The 15188-nt window shown below is 34.7% G+C and overlaps 1 protein-coding gene across 1 annotated transcript in view; it reads right to left on the minus strand.

Annotated features, from left to right (window-relative positions):
* Positions 1-2991: 2991 nt before the first annotated feature.
* Positions 2992-15188, minus strand: part of TMPRSS11F (transmembrane serine protease 11F) — a 101005-nt gene continuing 88808 nt past the window's right edge. The window contains exons 8-10 of the mRNA XM_019631460.1: positions 10433-10692; positions 6770-6912; positions 2992-3525 (exon numbers count right to left, since the gene is read on the minus strand). Coding sequence (XP_019487005.1) covers positions 3364-3525; positions 6770-6912; positions 10433-10692 — 565 coding nt within the window. The 3' untranslated portion in view covers positions 2992-3363. The remainder of the gene's footprint in view (positions 3526-6769; positions 6913-10432; positions 10693-15188) is intronic.

Consider the following 15188-nt stretch of genomic DNA (forward strand, 5'->3'; position numbering starts at 1 on the left):
AAGTTATTACAATATTGACTATATTCTCTATGTTGTATGGAGAATATGTCCCTGTGTCTTATTTTATAACTGGACGTTTGTGCCTCTTTCACCTTTTTTGTTCATCCCCTCAACCCTCTCCCCTCTGGCAAGCAAAATGACATTAACAGATTGCACAATCCAATCCTTATTTCATTTCATTTCATTCTTACTTAAAACATTTGATACTTTAAATTTTGTGATAAAATCACTCTGATGCTTCCCCATTACTTGATCACCTTTTCTTTGGTTGCCATTAATGTATCTTTTTGAGTTATAAGAAATCCCCTGTTGATTTAAAGAGCAACAAAAAACTCTGTTTGATTCTTTAATATACCATTAATTGGGGAAGTTCTGGGATCTTTAGAAGGTTGAAAAACTGATTTCTGACAACTTCAGTCTACCTGATAGGAATGCTATAGCTTATACAAAGACTCCCCTCTCCACTAGAGGACCAGCGCCTCAAGACAAAGGAGAGTCTAAAAGTGATTGTGCTGCGCCTAGCCAGCAACACTCCCCCAAGACTCTGCTACTTTCTACAGCAGTTATCAAAAACTACCTTTTTATGTGGCATTGAAAACAGGACTATGGAGTATAGCATAGAGAATAGAGTCAATGGAATTGTAATAGATACATACGATATCAGAGGGGCAATAGATTGGGGAAGGGGGTTATCACTTTGTGAGGGGTAAAATGTCTATTACATTGTTTTGTACACCTGAAATTAATAATAATAATATAATAATAATAATAATAATAATAATAATAATAATAATAGGACTTGGTTTTATACACAATTGTATACCCAGTAACTAGAATACCCAATGTCTGACACTTAGAGGCTCAGAGATGTTTATTAGATGAATGAGTGATTATGTAAGTAGTTGCACAGAGTTCTCTATGTCAGTAGTGTCCAATAAAACTTGCTGTAATGATGGAAATGATGTATATCTGTGCTGTCCAGTGTAGTAACCACAGGCCACATGTGGCTATTTTGTGTTTCAAATGTGATTAGTATGACTGAGGAAATGACTATTTAATTGTAGTTAATTTAAATTAATTTAAATCTAAATAGCCCAATCTGGTTACTGGCTACCAAACTGGAGAGTGCAGCTTTTAGTGCATAGCGTTGCTATGCAATTTTCTATTCTCCACTCTGCAGTATTAGTGAATGAAGAACTGAGCCATTCTACATTGGCCAAATACATAATACTCTCAAGTATCTATTTATGCATTCTAATGATACTAAATAGAGTATATATGGTGCAATTTTGTAGGATTTAGGTATTAAACATCTCTCTCACTAGATATATGTCTCTATAAATCTCTATATACGTCTTTCTATATATAAATCTCTATCTATCTGTCTACCGAGGGATGAATTATTAGCAGCTCAGCCTTTAAACAATCTCCTTCCCCCAAACAGATTCAGCTTCCAAATGATCTTAATTTGACTAGGACTGTTTAGAGATGAGTGTGACTGTGATGGTCTTTTAGGATTCGCAATGTAGCAGCATTATAAAAAGAGGGGAAGAAAGATATTCCCAAATTCATGCGAAGAAATTGTGGATGCAAGGTTTTTACCACTGACGTTTTACCTTTGACTATTGATCCCCTGGCAGTGGTTCTCAATGAGGGTGATTTTGCCCATTTTTCAATGGATTCATTTTTTGTTTGTTACAACTTGGTGGGATTACTACTGGCATCCAGTGTGTAGAGGGAGGGAACGCTGCTAAATATTCTAGAACACAGAGGCTAGCTGCTACTCCTCCACGGCCCCCACCTCTCAAAGGATTATCGGGGACAAAATGTCAGTAGTACCAAGGTTGAAAAACTTGGCAGTATAGTGACTCAGAGAATGAGTTTGACTTTATTATTATAAATATATTTTAATGTAAACAATATATATAATCTGGGGCAAGAGAGACTCTTACTTGATATACAACTCAAAAGGATCTTAACATGGCAGTTATTTCATTAGGTAAATTAATCATAAACGGAGATGGGCAAGCAAGTAAAAAGTTATGTGCACAGAAAAAGTTTGAGTTTTCTTGAACACTAGTTATATCACATAGTCATGTACAGTACCACAAAAATGCATTTAAATATATATGAAAATGACTTTTATCACAATAATTAAACCATTCTAAAATGCTTTCTTAATTATTTGAATATTCTCTATAAATACCATTCTTCAAAGAATGCCTACCTTTTTAATAGTAGATTTAAATATCATACAAGAAGGTCTTTCCCAAAATCTTTTATCAAATTGTCTATGAATGTCTAATTTTATATTGGCTTCTCATCTGAGTTATTTATGACTATCTAATTTATATTGGCTTCTCATTCTGTCAGTCCTTTATTATTCTGAAGTTGATTGAAAATAAAACTGTTTAGAAAATAAACTACATTAGGAAATAATTAAACAGAAGTGAAAAGTAAATTTATACCAGAATTGGAACTTCTCCCATTTTTAAAGATGGAAAGTAGCTCCCTCTCATTCAGTCCTTGCCTCTTCTCATTCCCATCTAGTGAAAAGGCCAAGAAACTTTGCTTTTATTTTCTGAATACCGAAGGCATTTTTACATAGTTTAGAACAAAATCCTATGCTAGGCAATATTTCCAGTTCTTCTGCTGTTTAATCCAAGCATTTAGTCACTGTTCCAAAGTAAATAAATATTGGTGTAGTTGTTTAAAGTGTTTAAAATCTGCACTACTGGGTAGAAATGTAAACGGCAGCTTTCTTCAAGCTTCCAAGAAAGATTGAATGTGCATCTGAGGGCAAAGGGGAATGGACTCACAGTAGTGCCATCTCTTAAGTCCTGGTTTCATGTCTGGCACCCCTCCATCATTGTATTACCACTGGACAAAGCTAATTGCCTTGATTTGTCTAGTGCATGGACCTATAGTTTCCTAATGAGGATTATTCGATGAGGAAGATCAACACTGTGGAGTCAGGGGAGGGCAGCATTCTCATATCAGGGAAAAAGGCAGAGAATGCTTTGCAAGTTGGTACTTATCTGTTTAAACTTCTGAATTATTCTAAAATGAGACATGTGTAGTAGGGACAGAAAGGTGAGTAAAGAGGTTATTAGAGACACTTAGCACCAATGGCAGATCATTGTGGAGTGGACAGTATCTTGTATGTTCATAGTCAGCAAAAAACACTTCAGATAATCTTTTTTTTAAAAAAAGCCTATTTTGCTCATGTTTAAAGATAGAGTTGTCAGGTCACACTGATTTGCATCTAACTTGATGACAATATACATGGCAACATATACTAGACACAGTTTGCTGGAGACCATATATGACATTTACATTTTGGAGGTAGAGATAGTTGTTGCATTAGATGTTAGTTTTAGATTTAATCCAGTCCCGATAACGAGTCACTTTTGTATAAATTCCAGGCTTGTTTTCTTTTCCACAGTCCATTCCCCAGCTTACTATTCCAATAAGATACCAAATGTTACTATCTTGTGCTATAACCAGCGGTCCCCCAGAATCACCCTGGAAAAAAGAAAAAATATTGTCAGTGTAATAAATAAAGGGGTATAAGAATGAGAGCTAATTGGCATATGAATGTCTAATAAATTAATATTTCAATTGAAGTATGCAAAACTAATTTTATTTTTACTTACTATTAGGATTAATAAAATCATGCTTATCATTTATTATCTTTGTTATTATTTTATTATCTCTGCTTATTTCTGTTAATGTCTTCACCTGAAAGATAGTGTGAATAAAACTAAGGTTTCAGTTTTATCCTCGTATAGTTTTTAGTTTTGCTCTACATGAGCAGAGAGTGCAAGCTGAATGTACATTTGGGCATCCAGTTGTTACATAAATGGTGACTCAAGCCTCAACTAAATTTCACCTCCTCTATGAAGGCTCTTCTGACTGTTGGGTAGAAATAATCTCTTGCTCTGAGTTTTTATCTCATCTTGTTCCACTCACACAAGTTGATAGGAAGGTATCCTGATAGCAAGGATGTTGTATCACTTTGCAGCAGCTGGCTTGAGATGAAGAAGATATTCAAAGGGCACTCCAAGTCAATATGTATCATTTATCACACAAAGTATTTTGCTCCCAAACTAAGGTGGAATCCCTAGCCCTAGCGAGTTGATTTAAAGTGTGTGAATCATGAGGACTTCCTTGATAGCTTTAGCTCAAGGTTTGGACAACTGGCTTGTAACTTGATCTTTTAGCAATGAACCTATTCATTCAAAAGAAGTATTATGTAACTAGACTGCTGTCTGTCACTATAAACAAAATTAACTCAAAATAGATCAAAGACCTAAACATAAGACCTGAAACAATAAATTGCATAGAAGAAAGCCTAGGTACTAAACTTATGGACCTCTGGTTTAGAGAGGATTTTATGAATTTGACATCAAAGGCAAGGGAAGTAAAAGCAAAAGAAATGAATGGAACTACTATATCAAACTTAAAAGCTACTGCAAAAGAAACCATCAGCAAAACAAATAGGCGACCCACCAAATGGGAGAAGATATTTGCAAATTACACCTCTGATAAGGGGCTAATACAAAAATAGATAAAGAACTCATGCAACTCAACAACAAAAAAGCAAGCAATTCTATTAAAAAATGGGCAGAGGACCTGAACAGACATTTCTCCCAAGAAGACATACAAGCCACCAACAGATATATGAAAAGATGCTCAACTTCACTAGCTATTAAGAAAATGCAAATCAAAACCAAATGAGATATGATCTCATACCTGTTAGAATGGCTATTATCTACAAGACAAGTAATAACAAGTGTGGAGAAGCTGTGGAGAAAAAGGAACCCTTATACACTGCTGGTGGGAATGTAAATTTGTGCAGCCACTATGGAAAATAGTATAGAGGTTCCTCAAAAAATTAAGATTAGAGCTACCATATGACCCAGCCAATCCTCTTCTGGGTATCTACCCCGAAAATCTAAAAACATTTATTTGTAAATATATGTGTACACCTATGTTCATTGCAGCACTATTCACGGTGACCAAGACACGGAAATAGCCAAAGTGCCCTTTGAGAGATGATTGGATAAAGAAGATGTGGTACACATATAGAATGGAAAATTACTCAGCCATAAGAAAAGATGAAATAACTCCATTTGTGACAGCATGGATAGATCTTGAGATTATCACGCTAAGTGAAATAAATCAGACAGAAAAAGTTGAGAACCATATGACTTCACTCATATATGGAATATAAAATTGAAAGCAACAAATGAACAAGACAAACAAAATCTCGTAGACACAGACAACAGTTTAGTGGCTAAGGGGAAATTGAGGATGGGAGAAAAGGGTAAGGGGGTCAAATAAATGGTTATGGAAGAACTGACTTTGGTGGTGAACACACAATGCAATATATAGATGATGTATTATAGGTTTGTACACTTGAAACCTATATAATTTTCCTAACCAATGTCACCCCAATAAATTTAAATTAAAAAGAAGTATTATGTAGAAGCCCCTTACAGACTATTTTTTTAATAAGAAAAATGATCCTGTTTGAAGCAGGCACAGGGTCCTAGAGTCTTGTGCTTTTAGCTCTCTTCCTTCACATTCTTCACAGTACACCTCAGTACTCAGTAGACTGAGTGTGAAAACCCTGGTCAACCAAAATCTATCCTCTTAGTTCCTTTCCTGTAGGTCCAGATGCTAATTTAGGTCCTCAGTATGCTAGTGGAGAAGGAAGCAAGGGAACGTGAACCAATGGAAAGAGAACACCCAGTCTCTTATAGAATAAACTCAAATACAACTCTCGTTTAAGAGGTTCATTTCTGTGGATTTGCTTCTATTCTAAATATGGATGTATTCATGTTCTTCCTTGAAAATCATGTGATCCAATTTTATCTTGGACCACCCATGTTCTTTCTGTTTCTCAAAAAGTAAAATGAAGGGAAGGAGACCTTGTATTCCAGAAAATGTAGCCGAATCCTAGCGGTTTTTGTTCATTGCCTTTAATTACTCATGTGCTATATTATTATATTGTAAGTTGATTGTGGACTCAAAGTTTGAATGATAAGTGAATGAATATTTATTACCATCACATGACAGACAGCCAATGGCAGATCAATAGTGGCACCTTTGCGAATAAGAAAAGCATTCATACCGCATATGTGTCAAAAATTTAAAAGGCATTCTTAATCCTTCAAGAATTGTTAAACTATTGGACCCAGTTTCAAAGGCTATAGGTAAACTCTTTATTTATTTAGTTATTTATTTTTAGTCCTTTAAATAGCCAAACTTTAAAACTGATATTCCCTTTAAATGCTTAAGTGATGAAAAATTTTTTCCTAAATAGTGTAATTCTATCTGGATGTACACTGTTTAATGTGAATAGTTCAAGCACCTGTGGCATGAAGCTCTATTGGCCATTGTGGAATCTGCAGATCCCATCCCACAGTGCCTTACAATTAGTAGGGATTAGATACCAAACTATCGGTTATGACTATGGCTTGAAGCAATGATTGTGTGGCTTCCTGACTTAGTTTCTCTTATGCACTTCCAGTCCTTTTCTCTAATCAGAGTCCTAATTTGCAAGTGGTGATCATTTTTTACATATGGATCTGGATAATAATAGGGTGTTAAAGGTGGAACATTTCCATTCCCTCTTTTTATACTCTCCTCTCTCCTCCATAACTTAGTTTTATGGAGCCCCACAAAATGACACTGGTCTGCGGTTAGTAAGATTACCTCTATTCAACAGATTCATTTTTGTGGATTTGAATCTTATTCTTACCTCACAGGCATCAAGTTTTCCTGACAAGAATCCAGCACATATCATTCCTGATGACACAGCACCACCATATACATTAACTTGATTACATATATTGTTACTTATGATCTCTATTTCAACTTGTCGCAGAGTATTGGGAAAGGGACCTAAGGAAGAAAAAAATAAATAAATGAAGAGCTTACATATTCTTGCTTATGATAGTTAATTGTGTCTTTCAAAGACTAGATCAATGATAAAACATATATCTGGAAGTTGTAGGACTATGGGTTTGATGACAGTACTCAGATTCGAGTTACATTTTTGGGGTGCCTTCTATGCGCTGGGTATCATTCTTGGCACATTTACTCCCACCATCTTCTTTAATCCTTACAACAACTACCAAATATAGGTAAGGATAGTTTCTTTTTCAGATGAGAAAACTGAAGCTTCTTGCTGTGAGTACGTAGCTAAATAGGAGATAATATTAGATTTAAATCCAGGGCATTTTTCACCACCTGGGGTAAGCTGTGACTATTTGCCCTACCTGGAAATCTGCCTGATCATTCTACAAAGGGCACAGTTTTATTGGGAATTGAGAATACTTTAGGGGGAGCAGTTTAGAGCAACTTTGTGCTATCAGGAAGTAACTTCAATACTGAATAGGTGAAATATTATTGCTTCATAAGAAAGACCATGTCTACTTTGATAATAGCTCAAATTGCTATTCACAACTAATAACAAGGTAAGTAACAAATACCAAGATAAGAAATAGATCATGTTTCATTAATGATCCACACATTTACTGATTTGTTATAATGTGAAAAATATTATTTAGTTGTTTATGGTACAGTTTTAGCCATTATATTCTCCTCATTCCCCTTTAATAGCTTCTGTTTTAAAGACTGTATTAGTTCTTCATATAAAGATGGATGTTGTGTTTGTAACAGGTACAAAGACAACTGAGAAGATGAAGGAGGGCAGTGCTGTTAATTTGATCAACAAGTCAGGACAATTCTGTGCTAAGGGCTCTGGTTCTGGAGGGACAGCAGATACTAGTTTATACACTTTGCGCAATTTATAAGCTATTTGACCTTGGACAAGTTACTTAACTTTACTAAGCACCATCGCCTGTAAAAAGAAGAAAATGATACCTATCTCATATGTTTATTGTGAGGGTTAAAACATAATGAATACAATCAGTTATGATAGTACCTTGTACCATATTCAGATTTTCATCAATGGAAGCTATTGAAGAAATATGTATTTAAAACCCTCATGGTCTAAAAGCTACCATTCAATGTTAATGATGGATAGTGGTTGCGAGAGCTTTCATAAAAGAAAATCTAGTTTTTAAGGGATTTTGTTATTTACCATAAATAAATCTAATTCTCTGGGGTTTTTTTTTTTAAGATTTTTATTGGGGAATTGGAACAGCGCTGGGGAATTGGGTGAAGGGTAACAGACAAGTTGCTGTCCTTTTGTTCTTCAGTCTAGTTGTGGAGGACGTTGCTTCACTGGCCCAAGTTGGCACCATCATTGCGCTCTTCCCGGGCGAGGCAGATCAGTTGCTGGCTTCTGGACGCTCACGCTGGCTGCTGGCTACACGCAGTAGCCCATGGCAACCCACTGCAGCAGGGTCTGCAGCCTACGCCGTCACCAGCGACTCATGGCAGCCCAGCTCCAGGTTGAGCTGTTGTTCAGCATCTTAGCTGTAGAGGGCAGTGTCACTGGCCCTCATATGTGGGATCCAAACTGGGGCCCTCTGGCATCCCAAGCCAGCTCTTAACCAATGAGCCACTTGGCCGGCCCCTAATTCTCTGTTTTAAAACTAATAAATTCATTTACTTAGGATTGACCATCTTGTTGAAGAACTAAGCCCAACTCCTCTATAGTAATTAAAGATTCTCTAGGGCCTAGTGAATTTCTTCTCCTCAGTCATCATTTTTAAGCATGGGAGGATCATTACATGACAACTTTCTCTTTTCTGAATTTCTTTTCTGAATCTGCTTGAAATGCTCCCTGAGAATGCTTTCACTGTCTGCTTATTATACAATCTATTTATTTGAGTATATACATCAACAATATTCAATTTGCTGTCTCTAACTGGCATTTAAAACTTATAGGTATTTCTAGGCTTTAATCAACTGTATTCCAGCCATTTTTTATTTCTGTGGGTGTATTTTTATTTTAGCTCATTAGTCTAGAATGCTTCACTTTAAATATCAAATGCTTTTAGTTCTTTAATCTCAACTTTCAAAAAGTCAATTTAAGTGCTTAACAATATAACAAGCTATTTCACATTACCAACTATTCAAGGAAGAAACTATCCAGAATAAAAAGTTTTTTGTTTTATAAGCTGTCTAGTAATAATACTTCTAATTAGATATGTGACCAATCTTGGGAGGTAGGAAAAGAAAACCTGAGTAGTGCTCATTTTAGTTTCAAAATGTAGGAAAACACAACAAAACAAAACAAAAAAAAACATAATCATATATCTAATACTTAACTTTAGACTGATGTCTAACAAATATATGATGTTATTCCTGAAAAGTATGCAACTTTTTAGATAGACCAATAAACAGTAATCTGCACAGCATTGGGTATAAAATAATTCATTAAGAAATTCCAAATCACTCCCAAACTACTGCTCTGGAAGAGGGTGGTGTTAAGTTTATTTAGTTTCTAGAGGAAGTGTAGTGGTGCTGCCCTAGTAGTACATGCTGTCTGTTTCTACTCCAGTCAGTAAGTGGCAGGTCTAATCCCAAAGGATTTAATTACCATCACATTAATCATCAATGCCTATAGAATAAGGCAGATCCCCCAGAGATGAGAAAAATAACTCTCAAGTTATAACAACAGTGTATAAACCTGGACCCAATGCCAGAATTTTGGAGTGCACATTTAAGGGTAGTAGGCTTCTATAAAAATCAACTGATGAAGACTCAGTAAATAAAAGCTATACTTTGAGGAAGTACATGAATAAGACTACAATTTCATACTAAGAGCCTGGAATAAGAATCAGAAGGTCAAGGGAAGACTAAACTATATGTAAAAAGTACAAAGAGACGTAGAAACTGGAGATTCATATCAGAGTTTAAAGGTTTATCTGCAGTTTATTGTGTGTTCTTAAGTGTAGTAAAATGTCACACTTGTCAACTTTATAAAGTCTCAAGTTCAAAGCTGTTACATAGATACACGGATCAGAGGGCCACATTTACTATTTAGCATTAGGAATTTCATTTAAATTGCTCTCTTAAGGCTACTTCTGTCTAATTGCATGACACATTATAAACGCTTGTCACTACTGCTTGCAAATCACATACTTTAAGAATCATGCAGCCATAGCAGACTCTCTACATATTAAAGACAGCAATGGAAAGAAAAAAACTCATGTGAAAAATTATGTTTGAATTAGTTTTTAAAAGAAAGTTATACCTAGTTTCTAAAATAGCCCACAAAGAACACAATAAACACTGATACTGAGTAATAGTGATAGTAATAGCCAAAGTTTCCATAATTCACCATATCTGGTTTTTTTTGGGGGGAAGGGTTTACCATATTTTTCATGGGACACATTGACTTCATCTCTTATTTTCTATATTTTGATTTGGTATCTTAGTTCATATCTCCACTCAAATGGAGGCTTTCATTCTTTTTTTGCATGGATCTTTTTACTGAGATACTCACCATTTGCTTTTAATGCTCCCCATCCAGTGACAAACACTTTGCTCTTAGGCAAAACTTCAAAAGTAGCATCTGGGAGACAGACTCTGTGCACATCATCGGAAAATAGGACGGGGGTGGAGAGTTTCACCACAGCGATGTCATCGTCATGCTTATGGGCAGCATAGTTTTCGTGAATGATAATTGACTGCACCTGTCTTCTCATTAGTGGCGGACTTAGAGTTGTTCCAAAACTAGCCATCCAGAGTCTGGGGTTTTTGTAACTGATCACAGATTAAAAGGATTATGGTTGGTTCATTTCTGATCTAAAGTTTCCCAGGACTCTGGATGAACATGGGACATATGGGTGGGAGAAGGGCATATTGTTTGAGGTGATGGTTGATTAGGATCCTCCCACCTTCTTATATGAGGCTTCTCCCCAAGGACTGCTTTACTTTCATTTAGCTGATGACAAATCCCTCCATTCTGATGTAGCTTAAATTACTGTCTTCCATGGGGGAGTTTGTATTTTTTAAAGAAAATAATATTTTACAAAAGTAATACAGATTAGTTGAAGAAAATATAAATAAAAATTAGACATGTGTACCCACATATATACGAACCCATATACACATATCCATGCACAGTTATATAAATGTATGTATGCACGTATAACTGTGGAGAGAGAAAGGGAGAGAGGCAGGGAGGAAGGGAAGGAGAGAGACAGAGGTGGTAAAATTGGAGCCACACTTTATGTATTGTTTTCTCACCCTTTCTTTTAGACTAAAATTTTATCCAAAATATTTTCCCATTTTATATGAATTTTACTAGAGTTACTGTATCTCTTTATTGTCTCCAATGTCCCATATGTTGTCTTCAAAAAGCATACAAATAATAAAAACACAGCTCCAAAGATATTTATGTGGGATAATCTGATGTAAGTTTGTGCATTGGGATACTGTTAGTGGATTTTTTGAAAAATCCACAATATGGCTCAGGAAAACTGGTGAGTGTGTTTAAATTTTGACCATGTTGGCTCGTTCTTAAAGTTGAGATTGCTGGAGAATATATGAGTATATCCAGTTGGAAATGAAGATACTCTCTGAATTTTTCTACTATTCTTTAGTAATTGTTGCTTCTTCTGAGCCTCCCAAACAATCATCAGTACTATTGGGGGTGGGGGAGGGCTAAGATGACTAATGAAAAAGGGATAAAAATTATAGGAAGTGAAGGTGAAAAAAAAAAGAGGTGAAATTGGTGATCTTTTTGGTACAGATGGAGGACTTACATGTCAAAGCAGTGAGCGGCAGTCAGGAGCCACTCCTCACTGATCAAAGATGCTCCACAGAAATGGATGCCATCCATCTGCAGGCTGGCTTGCCATGGCCAATCAGCTTTCCTTGCAACATAACCAGCAGCAATTCTTTCCATGGATGGGGACTCCCTTCCTAAACCACAACCTGTCATAAGGGAATAAGAGGGTTATTTCCAGAGTTATAAATGTGGGTAGTGATGTCTGGCACATATTCATAGTTAAAGATAAAAACATTTATAGGTTTGCCTGGCCTTAAAAAAATAAAAATTATTGGGTTGTCAGAAAAGTCATGGCATTTTTTGCAATGAAAAACAGAAAAAATACGTCATGACTTTTCTGACAATCCAATGTATTATAAAATAATGATTATTCACATTGAAAAATAGATTAATAAACAAAATATTTAACACCCTTCCTGATGTATGTAAAGCAATTTTACTTGAATTTTTTTTTCATATTTTTCTTGGTTATGTTTTTATGTGCAGCAGTTTATCCCAGTGCTGTTTGACAATTTTGAGTGGGAACTGTACATTAATTACTGCAGGGAAATTACATTTGTAGTATTTTAAAATACTTGTGTAATATTACAACCATTACATTACTATAATATAAATGTCAAAGTGCATATGATGAAGTTAATTCTAAGCAAAATTTTCTACTTTAACAAAGTGAGCCAAATAAACATAAAATAAATTGAAAGGGGATTGTTAAAAGAAGTCCTCAGTGAAACTTAATGAAAGGAAGAGCAAGTTATTCCCAAGGAGTCCATATGACGTTCCCAATTATTAGTAGCAATTTTTCTCAATTGAGTAGAATTAAATCATGTAGCCATCCAGAGATGTTATATACTTTTGGGAAATAGTAAACATGGGAATAGGGAAACTTTAGAAGTGTTTTGAGTTTTATTATTTGATTTATAAACATCTCAGTGATATTCTTGAACTTACAGCTGTTCAGAATGTGCTCTGCTTGTGCTTCATTCATATCTGGAAAAAAAAATACAGCATGATTGCTCATTACTGAAACAATTATAATTTAAAATATTAAACCTATGTGACTTAAATATTTCTGGTTGGGAGCACCTGAATAAGTCAGGAAAATCTTAATTAAAGGCAACATAATAAGACCCTATAAAAGGAGAGGCCTAGGTATAAATTAAAGTCTTCATCTGACTACTGTATATGGACTTTAGGAAATTTAGTTCCTGGCACAAATAAATTCTTAATAAATACTTGCTAAATGAATAAATGAAAAGTAATGATAACTAATAATGTACTGAGTTTTATTTACCAGAAACTGTGACAAACACTTCACATTACTTACTTATTACATCCTCACAATAATATTATGAGGCAAATCTATTAAAAACATGACTTGAATGGTTCTGGAGGTCAAAAGCTTGTCCTGCAACCATTTCACTATAAGGTCAGTTATAGTTTAGTGTCATCTTCTGTAGGTTATGAATCAGTGAGAGAGGGGTGGAGTTATGGTTAGTTCACAGCTAATTGTACCCTAAGTTAATTACTATCTATGCAGAAACTATTGATGAACTTCTATGATGGTGCTATATCTCACATTGAACATTATCCAATAGATGTATTCCACCTGCAGGATAAAAGAGATTGAATAGTTCCAGTTCTAGAACTAGATTGTATAGACTCACTTTTCCCTGCTCTTCTCTTATAAATGCAACTAAATACTATGAAAATTATCCATCAGATAACAATAAAAGGACTCTGAATGCTGCGAGAAAGAAGTAGAGAAGGAGAATGGCTAGAGACTTCAGGATTTGAAGAACAATGTGGTTCCCCAGACTGAAGAACAAAAGGACAGCAACTTGTCTGTTCCCCTTCCCCGATTGTCCAACGCTGTTCCAATTCCCCAATAAAATCTTAAAAAAAAAGATATCCTCAGATGATAAGAAACTAAAAGAATTTGTTTATAACAGACCTACTTTTAGTGGTTTAAAGAAGCCATCCAAACAAAAAGCAAATGATAACAGAAGAAGGCTAGAATCTTCAGAAAGGAAAGAAAGAAGCAGAACAGGTAAAAATAAAAATGAACATAATAGACTATCTTTCACCTCATGAGTTTCATTAAACATATTTTATGGTTAAAGCCAAAGATATAACCCCATCTGATTTTTTGCTGAATGTATATGGAGGAAATACTTTAAAAATATATCTAAAAAGTGGGGAGAGTAAGGAGACCAAAATGGAAGTCAAATTTCTACACTTCATTTGAAGTGGTGAAATGTTGACGGTAGTATGTAATTAGTTACATATGTATATGTTAGTACCTAGAGCAGCCACTAAGACAGCTCTACATAGTGATAAACTTAAAGACATTAAAAATAAATGGAACTCTAAAAATATGGTCAAGTTACCCACAGGAATGGAGGAAAAAAGGAACAGGAACAAGATACAGAACAACAGAAAACAAATCAAACAGAAAATCAGCAAGGATATAGAACAAAACAACTCCCATCAACCAACAGGGTCTAATTGACATTTATAAAACACTCCATCAAACAATAACAGAATATATATTATTTTCAAGTGTGCATGGAATATTCATCAAGATAGACCTTAACCTGGGTCATAATCTTCTGCACATTTAAAAGAAATGAAATTAGAGTATGTTCTCTGTTCAGATTGGAATCAAACTAGGAATCAGTAACAGAAAGATAATGATAAAATCTCCAAACACTGAGAAATTAAGCAATATATTACTAAATTATCTATGGGTTCAAGAGGAAGTCTCAAAGAAAATAAAAATTACATAGAACAGAGTGAATATTAAAATACAAACATAGAAAATATAGTGAGATGCAGATAAAGCATTGTAGAGAGAAAAAAATTATAGCATTAAATGTTTACATTAGAAAAGAGAAATAAAAAACCAAGAAAAATAAAAGAGAAATGATCTCGAATCAATATTTTCAATTTGTACCTGAAGAAACTAGAGAAGTATGAGCAACGTAAACCTAAAGTAAGGAGAAGGATATAATGAAGAGAAAAAAATCATTCAAGATCAAAATTTTGATTAATAAAATTGAAAACAAAAAACCACTGGTTGTATGAAAATATCAGTGAAATAGATAAACTTCTGGAAAGAATGACAAAGATAAAAATAGAGAAGACATAAATCACCAGTACTATTATGAATGATATGAGGGGTTATCACAAAAGAGTGGAGTCCTTAAAGGTTAATTAAAGAATTCTATGAAGAATTTCACATTCATACATTTGACAACTTAGAAAAATGGATAAATTCCTTGAAAGCTGCAAACTACCAAAACTCAGCAAAGACTATGTAGATAACCTGAATATTCCAAATACTTAAGAAATTAAATTTTAACAACAACAACAAAAAAATCTGTCAGAAAAGGACTCCTCAGGCCCAGATGGCATTACTGGGGAATTTTTCAAGACATTCAAAGAACATCAATTTATACAACCACTT

The sequence above is a fragment of the Hipposideros armiger genome, unplaced genomic scaffold (genome assembly GCF_001890085.2).
Source record: "Hipposideros armiger isolate ML-2016 unplaced genomic scaffold, ASM189008v1 scaffold_1001, whole genome shotgun sequence".
Taxonomy (NCBI): Eukaryota; Metazoa; Chordata; class Mammalia; order Chiroptera; family Hipposideridae; genus Hipposideros; species Hipposideros armiger.